Raw genomic sequence first — 12,909 nt, 5'->3', positions numbered from 1 at the left:
AGAGGGACTGCGATGGAGTTCCAGAGGGTGGGGGCAAAGTGGCTGAAGGCCAATAAGTGGGGTGGATAAGGTGGGGGACGTGAAGCAGGCCGGAGCTCGCTGATGGAGGGAGCGAGCAGGTTGGTTGGGGGGTTAGGAGGTCGCAAAGTCAAGGAGGATGTATAGAACAGGTTCCCTAGGGAGACAGACGGTGGAAACAGAAAATTTTGTTTGTTTCAAGAACAAATGAGATAGATTTCTGTTAGAAAATAATATCTGGGGACACAGTGTATAGTTTGGGGCACGACATGTCAAGCGACTGCCAGGATGATGGAAGGCGAAATAGATGGAACTTGATCTTCTTTCGCCAGCAAATTCTTATATCCTCATTGCCCTCTCACACAGCTCTGGCTTACAACCCCAGGGACGATGGAAAATATCACAATACTTTCTGATGAATGCACATAGACACACACACACACACAGACACCCGCTCACGTTAATATACTGTGACATGTCTCACAGCTGTTGTGAAGCTAGGTTATACCTCCTTTCCCCCACACACCTCATTATAATCTTTTTCACACTGCCTCCCACTCAGGGATTACAAGAAATCTCCTTTCTACGCACCCACCGTTACCTGAACTCAAAGCCTCGCTCTCAGTGCTAGGCTGTGACAGGCATCTCTGTCTATTTCAGCGCTGGTGGCTGATGAATGTTCCCCCTCATTACTGCTCGACAATGTCCACAGTGCAGAGGTAACCAGTGTGTGGTGATTAATCCTTTCAAAAGGGAATTGGATAGGTACATGAAAAGGAAAAATTGCAGGACTATGGGGTAACAGTGGGGGAGTGGGTAGCTCTTCCAAAGAGCTGGCACAGGCACGATGGACCAAACCCTAACCCTCTGAGCTGTGATATTCTAGCGCTATATCAAATGCAAGGATTATTATTATTGTTTTTTATCATAATCCTAAATAATAATCCTGACGTTTATTGTAGTGGCTTTAATGTTGGGCGGATGTCTCAAAGCGCTTCACAGGATAAACTGCAAAGTGCAGTGACTATGTATTTATAGGGGAACATGACAGCCAATTTGCACACAGCAAATTTCCCACAATCAGCCTGACTAATTTTATATGGGCGATTATTGGCCAGGACACTGGGGGAGAGAGAGAGAGAGAGAGTGAGAGAAACTCCCTTCTTGCTTGGTTTAGTGCCATCAGGACCTCAGTTTAACTCGAGTCTCGTCTGAAGGATGGCACCTCTCACAATGCTGCACTCCCCCCCAGCACTGTACTGGGGTATCAGCCTCCTGTGCGATCTCAAAGTCCTGACGTGGGGGCTTCAACAATCAATAACTTTCCGATTGGGGAGGCGACAGTGTGGCAGACTGAGCCTGGCTGCCACATCAACAACAACAAACCTTTCAGGTCGGGAGAACATCCCAAGCCGATGGACAGTCAGGGATTTTGACCCGAGCATGGGGTTGGGATCAGGAGGGGTGGAGGGTAGGGTTAGGAGGGTGGCCTAACGCACAGTCGAAGAGGAGGGTCTTGAGTCAAGTTTTGAAGGAGGCAAGGGAGAGAGCAAGGCGAAGGGAATGTGGGAATGTAGAGTTCCAAAGGGTGGGGGCACAGAGGCTGAAGGCCCGACTGCGATGGTGAGGCCGGCCGGGCAGGGGACGTGGAGCAGGCCAGAGCCTGCTGAGCAGAGGGAGCGGATAATTGATGTGGGGTCAGCAGGAAGTAGGAGGGAGCGAGGCTGTGGGGGTTTGGTGGCATGTCCTGTGTGGACATTGGCTATGGTGTTAGGTGCCAGATGTTGGCGGTGCTCACCAGCCGGGGCTTTCCGCTGCTTGTCCATCCTCTCCAGGCTCTGCAGCAGGCGGTCGATGCGGAACTTGATCTGCGTCAACTCTTTCTTTATCGTCTGCAGGTCGTCAGCTTTTACTGCAAGACATCAGTGACAAACGTGGGTCAGCAGCTGTGTGTTCCTCAAACCACTTTGGCCACCCTCCCTGCCCTCCACCCCTCCTGATCCCAACCCCCAGCTCGAGTACAAATTCGTGACTGTCCAGCGCCTTGGGACATCCTCCCGATGTGAAAGGCGCTATAGCAAATGTAAGAATTATTATTATTCATTCAACCTAAATTTGGAAGCCGTTTTGTTCGCAGACACTACAAAGGCTTCAAAATTAAGACTATTTGCAAATTTTCCACAAATCAACGCGACATTAAATTGGAGTCGAGGTACAGATCAGCCGCGATCTTACAGATTGGCAGAACAGTCTCAAGGGGTTGAGTGAATGACCTATTCCTGTTCCTACGTTAAGAGAAAGTGGCCTGGCAGGCTGAGACTAGGTGGAATTCCCAGCGTCCATGTGATGGTTTGAGGTGTACACACAGATGAGTTGGGAAGCAGGAACTGTGAGCAGGGTAAGCTATGTAAAGCACAATAGCCATCTGCTTTGCATAGCCTGGGGTTCACTGTGTAAGTGCAATCAAAATGAAACTGGAATGATTTAATTCCGAGTGGCAGGAAGCAGGGTTGGATACTCCGGTACCTGGGTTTCAAACCAAACAGATGGTGAGCGAGAACTCAGCTCTTGACAAAGCTAATCTGGTTCTGGGTGGGCAGTGCTGTCCAGGGCGGAAGAAATGGGCCTTTAAGTAATAACATTGCTTTTTGGCAATTAAAGATCAGTGTGAATACTGTAGCAATTTACTGAAAACTTCTGTATGACTGCACTCTGGAGAGAGAGAGAGAGCGAGAGAGTCCTAACGTTTGACTGGGATAACAGGGCTTTCGGGGTGGTTCAGTACAGCCTTGTGGATAACAGCAGCACCTGCTACTGATGCGAGTGTCCATTGCATTTAGACGAGACAGGAGTAGAGGGAAGGGGTTTCAAAGAAAGTGAACAGTCCGATTTGCAGTGTTAGCTGTGAGGAATAATAATCCTTGTACACAGCACCTCATCAAATCATTGAGACGTCTCAAAGTGCTTCACAGAATATACTGCGAAGTGGAGTGACTATATTTTGTGGGCGAAATGAGAAAGCTGGGGCTCTTACAGCCTCAAAGGGGGATGTCTCAGAGGGACCTTAAGAAGATATGTAGGATAATAATCACAATAATAGATCTCTTTTTCTTACATAAGTTACACAGAAGATTAGAGCACAGAAACAGACCAATTTATCTGGACAGGAGGATATACACACTATGTGAGACTCCCACTAATCCTATTCCCTTCTCTCTCACACACGTATCAAGTTTCCTCTTAATCACACTGTTGCCTTTTGCTTCAATCAGGGTTCACCTACAAATACACAGTCACTACACTTTAGCGAATCCTGTGAAGCGCTTTGAGATGTCCAGCTGGCAGTCTGCCTTTGTCCCACTGTCAATTTATTCTCACTCTAATGCGCCATTCGTTTGGCACCCGAAGGGTTAAACTATTAGTTTGTTTTTTTAGCGGCTGAATTAGGCGAAAAGCTGACTTTTTGTTCTTTGTTCTGCACTATTAATTTAGTATAATTGCATTTCGTAATAGATTTCTATATAAAAAGAGCAAGCGTGAAAGTGAACATTTAATGAACGCGCCATCTGGTTTGCCGGGAAGTACACAGGAGCAGCTAATTAAAACCTCTTAAATTCCCATTTCAATTAGGCAGGCTGAGGGGACGGGAGACACTCACTGTGACAGCCTGGCGTTACTGATTCAGTCAGGACTCGCGGACGATCAGAGCAATGCCATTCCCCTTCCCGCAGCCCCGGGGAAAACATGCCGCAACTTTGGTATGAGGCGCTCGTGTTTAAAATACCCCTAGTGATGATTTGCTGCAAATGGAAGTGCTTCAGTGGCTGAGCCACTGTGCTTCCACTCCCAAAACCTCTTCACTGTTTTCAAACCCTTATAAAAATCAAACCTCTTCGACCTCGCCTTCAGTCGTCTGCCCTCTCCTCTCCGGTTGAGTTCCCTGGCTGCTGAGAAGTTACCCTACTTGAGAGAAGCAAATTTCTCTCTCCCGGTGTCCTGGCCAACTATACCCCAGAAAAAAATCGGTCACTTACTTGACCAATTGCTCTCTCTGCAAATTGGCTGCCAAGTTCGCCTACAAGATACACGATCACTGCACTCTATAGTATATCCTGTGAAGCGCATTGAGACGTCCTCCCTGATGTGAAAGGCGCTGTATCAAGTGCAAGAATTGTTTATTTCCTTTGCTAGGTTTTGTAGAAAAGCTTAGACAACGTGATTCCAACTACCCACGTGGGGCTTGAACCCACAGCAAGGAAGTGTTGTAACTATTGCAGTATTGTCACCCACAATACAGAGTATTGTTCTGCAGTTACTGTTTTAATCCGGTTTAAAATGTTAATCACCTAAAATAAGGCATTCACATTTACAAGACTGAGGTGGACAGAAGTTTGTTAGGTCAGGATATTAAGGGGTACAGAGCAAGGGCAGGTAATTGGACTTGAGGTACAGAGATCGGCCATGATCTTGTAGAATGGCGGAACAGGCTCGAGGGGCTGAATGGCCTCCTCCTGTTTCTATGTGTTCTCTCAAGACTGAACCCTCCTCCCCTCGAGCTAGATGTGTTTAAGCGTGGCGCTCGCTTTCCTGGAGGGAGAGCTTGGTCAGTGGTTTTAAGTTCGCTGTTTGCGGTGACGCCTTTAGTCAGGGACGAGGACAATTGCTCACATTTTGTCCCGTGGGATGGGGTGGAGCCACCACTGCCCCGAGGTCCACTCTTCATGGCGAAGTTGCCCTTGCTTCTCCGGGTCACAGGCACTGTGACCCGCGGGCGTTTGACGGGGGGCACTGCCCGGCTGGGTGGGGGCACTCTGTGGTAATCGTACATCCTGGAAGGAAAAGACAGGGCGCCGTGAGGCACAAAGCACATCGGGAACCAGCGGTACATGGAGCTCAGGCTGAGTACAACAACAACAACAACAAAATGACATTTATAGAGCGCCTTTCACGTCGGGAGGACGTCTCAAAGTGCTGAACGGTTGGGTGTCGGGGCCCGAGCATGGGGGAGGGGTGGGGGAGGGGGGAGGGAAAGCAGAGAGGTGGGAGGGAGACGAAAGGTACGATCGAAGAGAAGGGTCGTGAGACCGGCCTTGAAGCGAGGAAGCGAGGCCAAGGGACTGTGGGATGGAGTTCCAGAGTGTGGGGGCAGAGAGGCTGAATATTATAGTCTTTGCATTTAACATACACTACAACATACATAAGTCTGAGCTGTATGAATCGTATAATCACCTAAATAGTACATCTGTCCAAGTCCTGTTCAAGAGCTTATATTCTATGGAGATTTGACATGACTCATACTTTGAAAAAATCATATTAAACATATGATCCTGACTGATATGACTTATGCGAGGTCCCCTGTAATGCCTTATCACATTGTTGCGATGTCTCAAAGAGCTTATAATAATAATCATAATCCTTGCATTTGACATAGCGCCTTACCATGTCTTCGAGACGTCTCGAAGCGCTTTCCACATGTGTCAGACACCAGCCATTGAAGGAAGCTGTTCCCAGTGAAACTGCTCTCAGTTTAGTCCCATTCTCCCACACCCCCTGCTCTACGAAGCCCATATTATATTTCGCCCCAGCACTTTTCACGGTTCGGTGATAATTCTGGTGCTGTTTACTGAAAACAGCAGCGAGCGAGAAATTCATTCAAAGTGCCTATTTATGATTAATTGCTGTGCCGTCTCCATGGTGACATGACCAGAGCTCGCTGCCTCTGACATTCATTGATAGATGGTGGAGGAGAGTTGTGTGGATCTCACACCCTGTGCACAATGGATTTTATGCACGGCAAGCACCGGCTTTTCTGTCGCTGTACAGTCGACAAATGGCATTGAATAAAACTAATCTGAAGCCTCACGGAGTTATACTAATAATAATAATCCTCGCATTTGATACAGCACCTCATCACGTCTTCGAGACGTCTCAAAGCGCTTCACAAGACATACTGTAAAGTGAATTGACTGTATATTTTGTGGGTGAAACGCAGCAGCCAATTGCTGACAGCACCGTCCCACAAACAGTCTTAATCGACTTCAACAAGAAAAACTCACTTAACAGAGAAAGCCTGGTGCTGGGTAGAAGTACTACTGCATAGCCATGACCACCACACAGTATTTAAAGTGGAGTTACACAGCAACGCACGGAATCTGTATACATTGTACACAGACTGTACAGCACCAAGGCCCTCAGTCTAACTAGCCCAAGCCGGTGTTTATAGTCCACACAAACCTCCACCCCGATAAGCCCCTCTCCCTACCCCTCAGGAGCGTACTCTCGTCTTGGATGCTCTGATGTTTCTGTGTCCCCATGTTGCTATGTCCCTGTTTTACAATTTACTACAAAGGTATTCAGCCCATCGTGTCAATCCTGTGAAGCACTGACTGTCCAGCGCCTCGGGACACCCTCCCGACGTGATAGTACTATACAAATGTCATTTTGTTGTTGTTGATCATGCGATATCTGTTACAATGTCCCTGTGTTACGATGTCCCTGTGTTACGATGTCCCTGTGTTACGATGTCCCTGTGTTACAATGTCTGTGTTACGATGTCCCTGTGTTACGATGTCCCTGTGTTACGATGTCCCTGTGTTACGATGTCTGTGTTATGATGTCCCTGTGTTACAATGTTTCGATTTATGATGTCTGTGTTACGATGTCTGTGTTACGATGTCCCTGTGTTACGATGTCTGTGTTACAATGTCTGTGTTACAATGTCTGTGTTACGATGTCCCTGTGTTACGATGTCTGTGTTACGATGTCCCTGTGTTACGATGTCTGTTACAATGTTTCGATTTATGATGTCCTTGTTACGATTTCTGTGTTACGATGTCCCTGTGTTACGATGTCTGTGTTACGATGTCTGTGTTACGATGTTCCTGTGTTACGATGTCCCTGTGTTACGATGTTCCTGTGTTACGATGTCCCTGTGTCATGATGTCCCTGTGTCACGATGTCTGTGTTACGATGTCTGTGTTACGATGTTCCTGTGTTACGATGTCCCTGTGTTACGATGTTCCTGTGTTACGATGTCCCTGTGTCATGATGTCCCTGTGTCACGATGTCTGTGTTACAATGTCTGTGTTACGATGTCCCTGTGTTACGATGTCTGTGTTACGATGTCCCTGTGTTACGAAGTCTGTGTTACGATGTCTGTGTTACGATGTTCCTGTGTTACGATGTCCCTGTGTTACGATGTCCCTGTGTTACGATGTTCCTGTGTTACGATGTCCCTGTGATCTCATGTGACTCTGTTGGTACACTATAATGTGTGATACAGAGGACAAACGAGGTCATGATAATCCCAAGTGTGAGGGCAAAGAGGTTACGAGAGTTGATCAGTGGTTCACCGTCAGAGAGAAAGAGTTTTACGAAGGATTTGAACAGAGAAAGGAAGGATTCTGGAGGTGTTTTCCATAGTGAGTCAGAAAAGACAGACAGGAAGACAGAAGCTCTGTGTGTACGGTTGAGGATATCGATCGGTTAGAAGTGAGATCACGAAACATGATTTCGTCCAAATATTATACAGTCACTACACTTAATAGTATCTTCTGTGAAGCGCTTTGAGACATCTCAATGACGTGACAAGGCACTATATCAAATGTAAGGATTATTATTATGATTTCTCACACAGAGGAATGTGAATGTGAGAATGTGTAACCCGTGGCCCCATGGCCTTTGCACCTGTAGCTCAGTGGTTGGAGCACTCGCCTCACAACAGAGAGGACCTGGGTTCGATTCCCGGCAAGTGGAAACCTTGGGCAAGTTTCCGTACTCCACACGCCTGACAATAATCCCTCAAGAGAAAAAACAATAATAATTTGGTCACTCAATCCACGACTGTTTGTGGGACGCTGCTGTGCATAATTGGCCGCCGGGTTTCGCCCAAAAAAATACAGTCAATTCACTTTATAGTATATCCTGTGAAGCGCTTTGAGATGTCTCAAAGACGTGAAAAAGCACTATATCCAATGCAAGGATTATTATTACACACAGCAACAACAAGATGAAGCAAGAGAAAGGGACTATGGGATGAAGTTCTGCCATGATGTAATAAAACTGGTGGAACATGCTGGATGGGCTGAATGGCCTTGTGTCCCTGTTATGATGGCGCCAACAAGAGACTGTACACAGCGTTCCACATTCCCAACTGCTTCTTGTGCATTTTTTTTACAAACCTCCCCTTTAATTCACCTTCTGGTTACCTGTGCGCAATTGGCTGCCGCGTTTCGCCCAAAAAATATACAGTCAATTCATTTTACAGTACCGTCTGTGAAACGTTTTGAGACGTCTCGAAAACGTGCTAAGGCGTTATACCAAAGGATTATTATTATTATCATTAATTTTGGCCTTGCTTTGTTTTGCTTTGGCCTTTGCAGCAAATATGTTTTATTAGCCAGCTAGCTGCACAGAATGATTTCCATATATTTGTGAATCTGTTCAGCTGTCTGTGAGTTATTTGGAGGGTTTAAAGCAGTGTGTGAAGGTTGGGGAAAAAACAACCACATCCCGATGAAAATCATCAGAATCTATTCTCCTCAGCCCATCAATTCCGCTAGAAGAAATCTGGGTGTCAGACAGCCGGAAAATCAGCCTGGATGGCCAACGAGTGGAGACAGGCTCCGTCAACTGGAACAAGACTGAGGTTTAAGATAGTTGCAGGGAGACAGGCCCTGAGAGGAGCGTTTATTCCGCTCAAGTCCTGTAGCTCAATAGTTAGAGCACTCGCCTCGCAAGAGACTTGGGTTCAATTCCCGGGAGGACGAAACGTCGGGCAAATTTCCTTACTCCACACGCCTCTGTTTACCCAATGAGTAGGAACCCGGTTGTTAGTCAATTGGCGGATCGCTTTTCCAGTGGTAATAATTCGTTAAAAAATGATAAATTGGTCACTCAATCCAGGACTGTTTGTGGGACGCTGCTGTGCACAATCGGCTGCCACATTTCGCCCACAAAATGTACAGTCAATTCACTTGGATATTCTGTGAAGCGCTTTGAGATGTTGCAAAGATGTGATAAGGCCCTGTATCAAATGTAAGGATTATTACAATTATTAACACACACAAAAGGAACTTTCATTTATACTGCGTCCTTCATGCAGGATATTGCATTGGAGTGCTTCATTATGACAGGAGCTACACTGAGCAAAGGAGAAGGGGTTGGAGAAAGGGGAGGTCACTATAGCCACACAAAGTGTTTTTAGGCAGGATTTGAAGTGTGCAGCTGCTGTATCAGGCTCTGTGCCCACAGCGCCCATTGGACACTGTCCAGCAAGTTGTTTGATGAAAAACCACATAATGTGCGACAGTTTGTGATCAATGCCAAAGACGGTTGGGTTAATGGTAACACTCAATCAACAGCATTCTCCAGCAAGGCCGGTCAGTCAAGAGATCCGAGTGTTCAATTGTTTGGCATGTCCGTGGGGCAAAGAGAGATTAAGTAAGTTTAATGTAAGTCATATTGATTAGCTGCCCGGAGTGAAGACAAATCCAGTGCTTTGGGGAAAAAAAACACCTGAGTTACTATCAATACAGCACCTCAGCCAATCTTAAAGGGAAAGACCAGCCTCCAACACTCACACCAGCACAGCCCCGCTACAGTCAGTGTGACCACGTCCCATGTGCCCTAACAACCTGACTAATAGCTGGCCTCAGTCAGTAACATTTTCACCTCTGGGTCAAAGTTTGTGCGTGCAAGCCCCAGGTCAGGACTTGGAATCACAGCGTCTCAGCTGACGATCCAGTGCAGCTATGGGGGCGGGTGGGGTGGTACATTGTCGATGGCGCCGTCCTTTGGGTGAGACATTAAGCCGAGGTCCCGTCTGCATGTTCAGGTGGATGTTGAAGATCCTGTGGCACTGTTCGAAAAGAGAAGGGAGTTTCTCTCTCCTGGTGTCCTGGCCAACAATCCCTCAAATAAAATTGGTGAAGTGACACAATTCTCCAGGTATGGCTTGGCAGGGTCAGAGTTATAGTTTGGGCTCCCCCTTACCCCTCTCCCTCTGGAGTTCATGCCAGACCTCGCGAACGCACAAGAGATGGAAAAATGAAAATTCCATCCAGTGTTAGCCTGTAAAATAATAATAATCCTTGCATTTGATACAGCGCCTTATCACGTCTTCAAGTCGTCTCAAAGCGCTTCACAGAATATACTGTATATGTTGTGGGTGAAACACGGCAGCCAAATGCACACAGTAGTGTTCCAGAAACAGTTGTGGGTTGAGTGATCAAATTATTATTTTTTTAAGGGATTAATCCGCCGGAAAAGCGATCCACCAATTAACTAACAAACGGGTTCCTACCTACTGCTAGGTAAACAGAGGCGTGAGGAGTAACAAAACTTGCCCAACATTTCGCCCTGCCCGGGAATCACCCAGATCCTTTCACTTGCCAGGCGAGTGCTCTTGACTACTGAACTATAGGACTGATTCTTAAGCTCTTTTTTCAGAACTGCAGTAAATCACAGCTTCCAAATCAAGACTGCATTTAAGATTTTTTTCACAATTCTGCCCGGTTCTTGAGACAAAATGGGATCAAAGGCTGAGACTAGGCGAATGTCAACCCTGTTGGAGATGTAGTCAGGTGCTCGCTCCCTTTAACAAACACTGGAGATGAGCAATTTAACTCAAAATGGAATTTGCCGCTGTGTGGATTGGGAGCACAACCGAGGACTGAGCAGTTATCTTCTTGGTGTGTAGATTTCCCCAATTTGCTATATAAGAATAGGGGCAAATTAGTTTTGAAGATGCAATAAAGAGCATGATTATCCTAACAGCCGAGGCAAATCTTTGGGTTGCGACCATCAAATGCTTCACCTTCTCAAACTATTTCGTGAGAGTCCAGCTGTCGATGGAGCTCACTGTAAGGAGCGCGTGGTGGGAAACTGTCCCGTCTCAAAACCTTCTTGTATAAAACAGATCTCTTTAAACTTGCGTCTTCAATCGCGAGATTGCCAGATGGGTTTGGATGAAGGAGGCCCTTTGGCCCATCTCCGTAGGGAATCCACAAGGAAGGCTGTTTGAGATTGGGATTTGTTTGAATGCTGCGATGGGTGAATGTCAGGGCTGGGATTCTGGAGGGATGAGATCAGATGAGCTGAAGGACCTTCTTTCTTCATTCGAACCTCTGTTGTAGTGAGTTAAGTGAGAGACCCTTTGTGTGTAAGATTAATACAATAGTCCTGGTGAGATGCCAACTGGTTCAAGCCTAAGTAAGTAATCATGTTGCCCATGTGTTGAGTTTTGCTGTAGGCTTTCCTGGATCTGGGAAACCTTTTGTCAGTGTGGCTGACCTCCCACATGTGCACACGCATGGATTCACGTACACATGCAGACCCAAACACACAACACGCATGCATGCGCACAGCGATGCGCTTCTCTTGCACACATGCACATATATCTACATAGATATATCTACATGCACGGACATTTATATTAAGAGCAATTCGGGTGGTGGGTGTGGGGGGGGGGGGGCGCAGGGGTCAAGACAATCAGTTAACACGATCGAGTGACATGGGACTTACGTACCTGTCATAGAAGTCGTCTCTGTAATAGTCGTAGTCAAAGTCATAGCCACCTCTGTGGAGAGAAAACAAGCGATTCAGTCAGAGCTCCGCAAGGACCCAGAATGGGCAATAATCCCAGGCTTCCCTGAGGTGTTTTAGGTAGTTAGCTAGCTTTCCGTTTATGGGACGCTGCTGTGCACAATTGGCTGTCACGTTTCACCCACAAAATATATAGTCAGTTTACTTTCAGAATATTCTGCGAAGCGCTTTGAGACGTCTCAACGACGTGATAAGGCGCTGTGTGAAATCCAAAGTTTCTTAATATTATTATATTAGCTATTGGGGATTTAGCTTGCTGAGGAGCAACAATAAAAATAATAATAATAATCCTTGCATTTGATAAAGCGCCTTATCACGTCGTTGAAACGTCTCAAAGCGCTTCACATAAACATGTTGTGGCCGAAATGCGGAGCCCAATTGTGCACAACGACAGGAACAGTCAGACAAACGCACAAAGATTTGCGCACAGCAATGTCCCAAAGACAGTGGTGAGGTGAAGGAGGGGTTTTAGCTGCGGGATTGTCGGTCGTGCCAAGATTTGAGTGCAGACACTCGATTCTCATTATACTAATCGAGATTTGATTTACATCCTGGCCCATCTCATCCAGCTCTCAAATCAGCTGCTTGTTATTGCTTTTAGCTTCACCGGGGTCATTTATTCTGCAATAACTGAACTCAATTTCCACATTGAGAGTATTAGGCATAATGCACAGTATTTGTAATGCCGGTAAGGGCAAACTGATTGACTGCATTCCAAACAGCCCATTAGCATTACATCAAACCGTTTCCCTGTGGTTCGGGCTGTGACAGAGGGCTGACAAGGCTCTCGTCTCTCTCTCTCCAAAATTATATCAATGAATAATAATAAAGCCTCTCACATGTCCATAGCCAACTGCAAGGACTTTCATTACAAACTATTAAGTTGCCGTTTGGCTCTCAGCTGGGCTGTGCTGTGCTTTCTCATGCAAATTATTTGGTGCTCATCGAGGCGATGTGTACAGCTGCAACCTTGGCCTGTTATGTGGTGTTGTGCTGTGTGGTCAATGAGACAGCTCAGTGGCTCTGAAAGGTATCTCTGAACCAGCGCTGGATTCAACGAGAGTCAATAATAATAATAATCCATGCATTTGATACAGCACCTTTCACGTCTTCGAGACGACTCAAAACGCTTCACAGAATATACTGTAAAGTGAATTGACTGTGTGTTTTGTGGGTGAAACGCGGCAGCCAATTGCACACAGCAGCGTCCCACAAACAATCGTGGATTGAATGACCAAATTATTATTATTATCATTTTCTGGAGGGATTATTATCCTCAGAAAAGCG

At 46.4% G+C, this 12,909-nt stretch overlaps 1 protein-coding gene across 3 annotated transcripts in view; it reads right to left on the bottom strand.

Moving 5' to 3' along the window:
* The window catches only part of LOC103186664 (RNA-binding Raly-like protein), a 215,206-nt gene that overhangs the window by 4,568 nt on the left and 197,729 nt on the right, over window positions 1-12,909 (bottom strand). For all 3 annotated transcript variants that reach the window (XM_042340296.1, XM_042340295.1, XM_042340297.1), the window contains 3 exons: window positions 11,546-11,596; window positions 4,687-4,847; window positions 1,817-1,930 (listed from right to left, as the gene is read on the bottom strand). In XM_042340296.1, the coding sequence (XP_042196230.1) occupies window positions 1,817-1,930; window positions 4,687-4,847; window positions 11,546-11,596 (326 nt within the window). The remainder of the gene's footprint in view (window positions 1-1,816; window positions 1,931-4,686; window positions 4,848-11,545; window positions 11,597-12,909) is intronic.

The sequence above is a fragment of the Callorhinchus milii genome, unplaced genomic scaffold, assembly GCF_018977255.1.
Source record: "Callorhinchus milii isolate IMCB2004 unplaced genomic scaffold, IMCB_Cmil_1.0 Scaffold14, whole genome shotgun sequence".
Taxonomy (NCBI): Eukaryota; Metazoa; Chordata; class Chondrichthyes; order Chimaeriformes; family Callorhinchidae; genus Callorhinchus; species Callorhinchus milii.
Note: the sequence above shows the minus strand (reverse complement) of the source record. Positions and strands in the feature narration are given on the sequence as shown.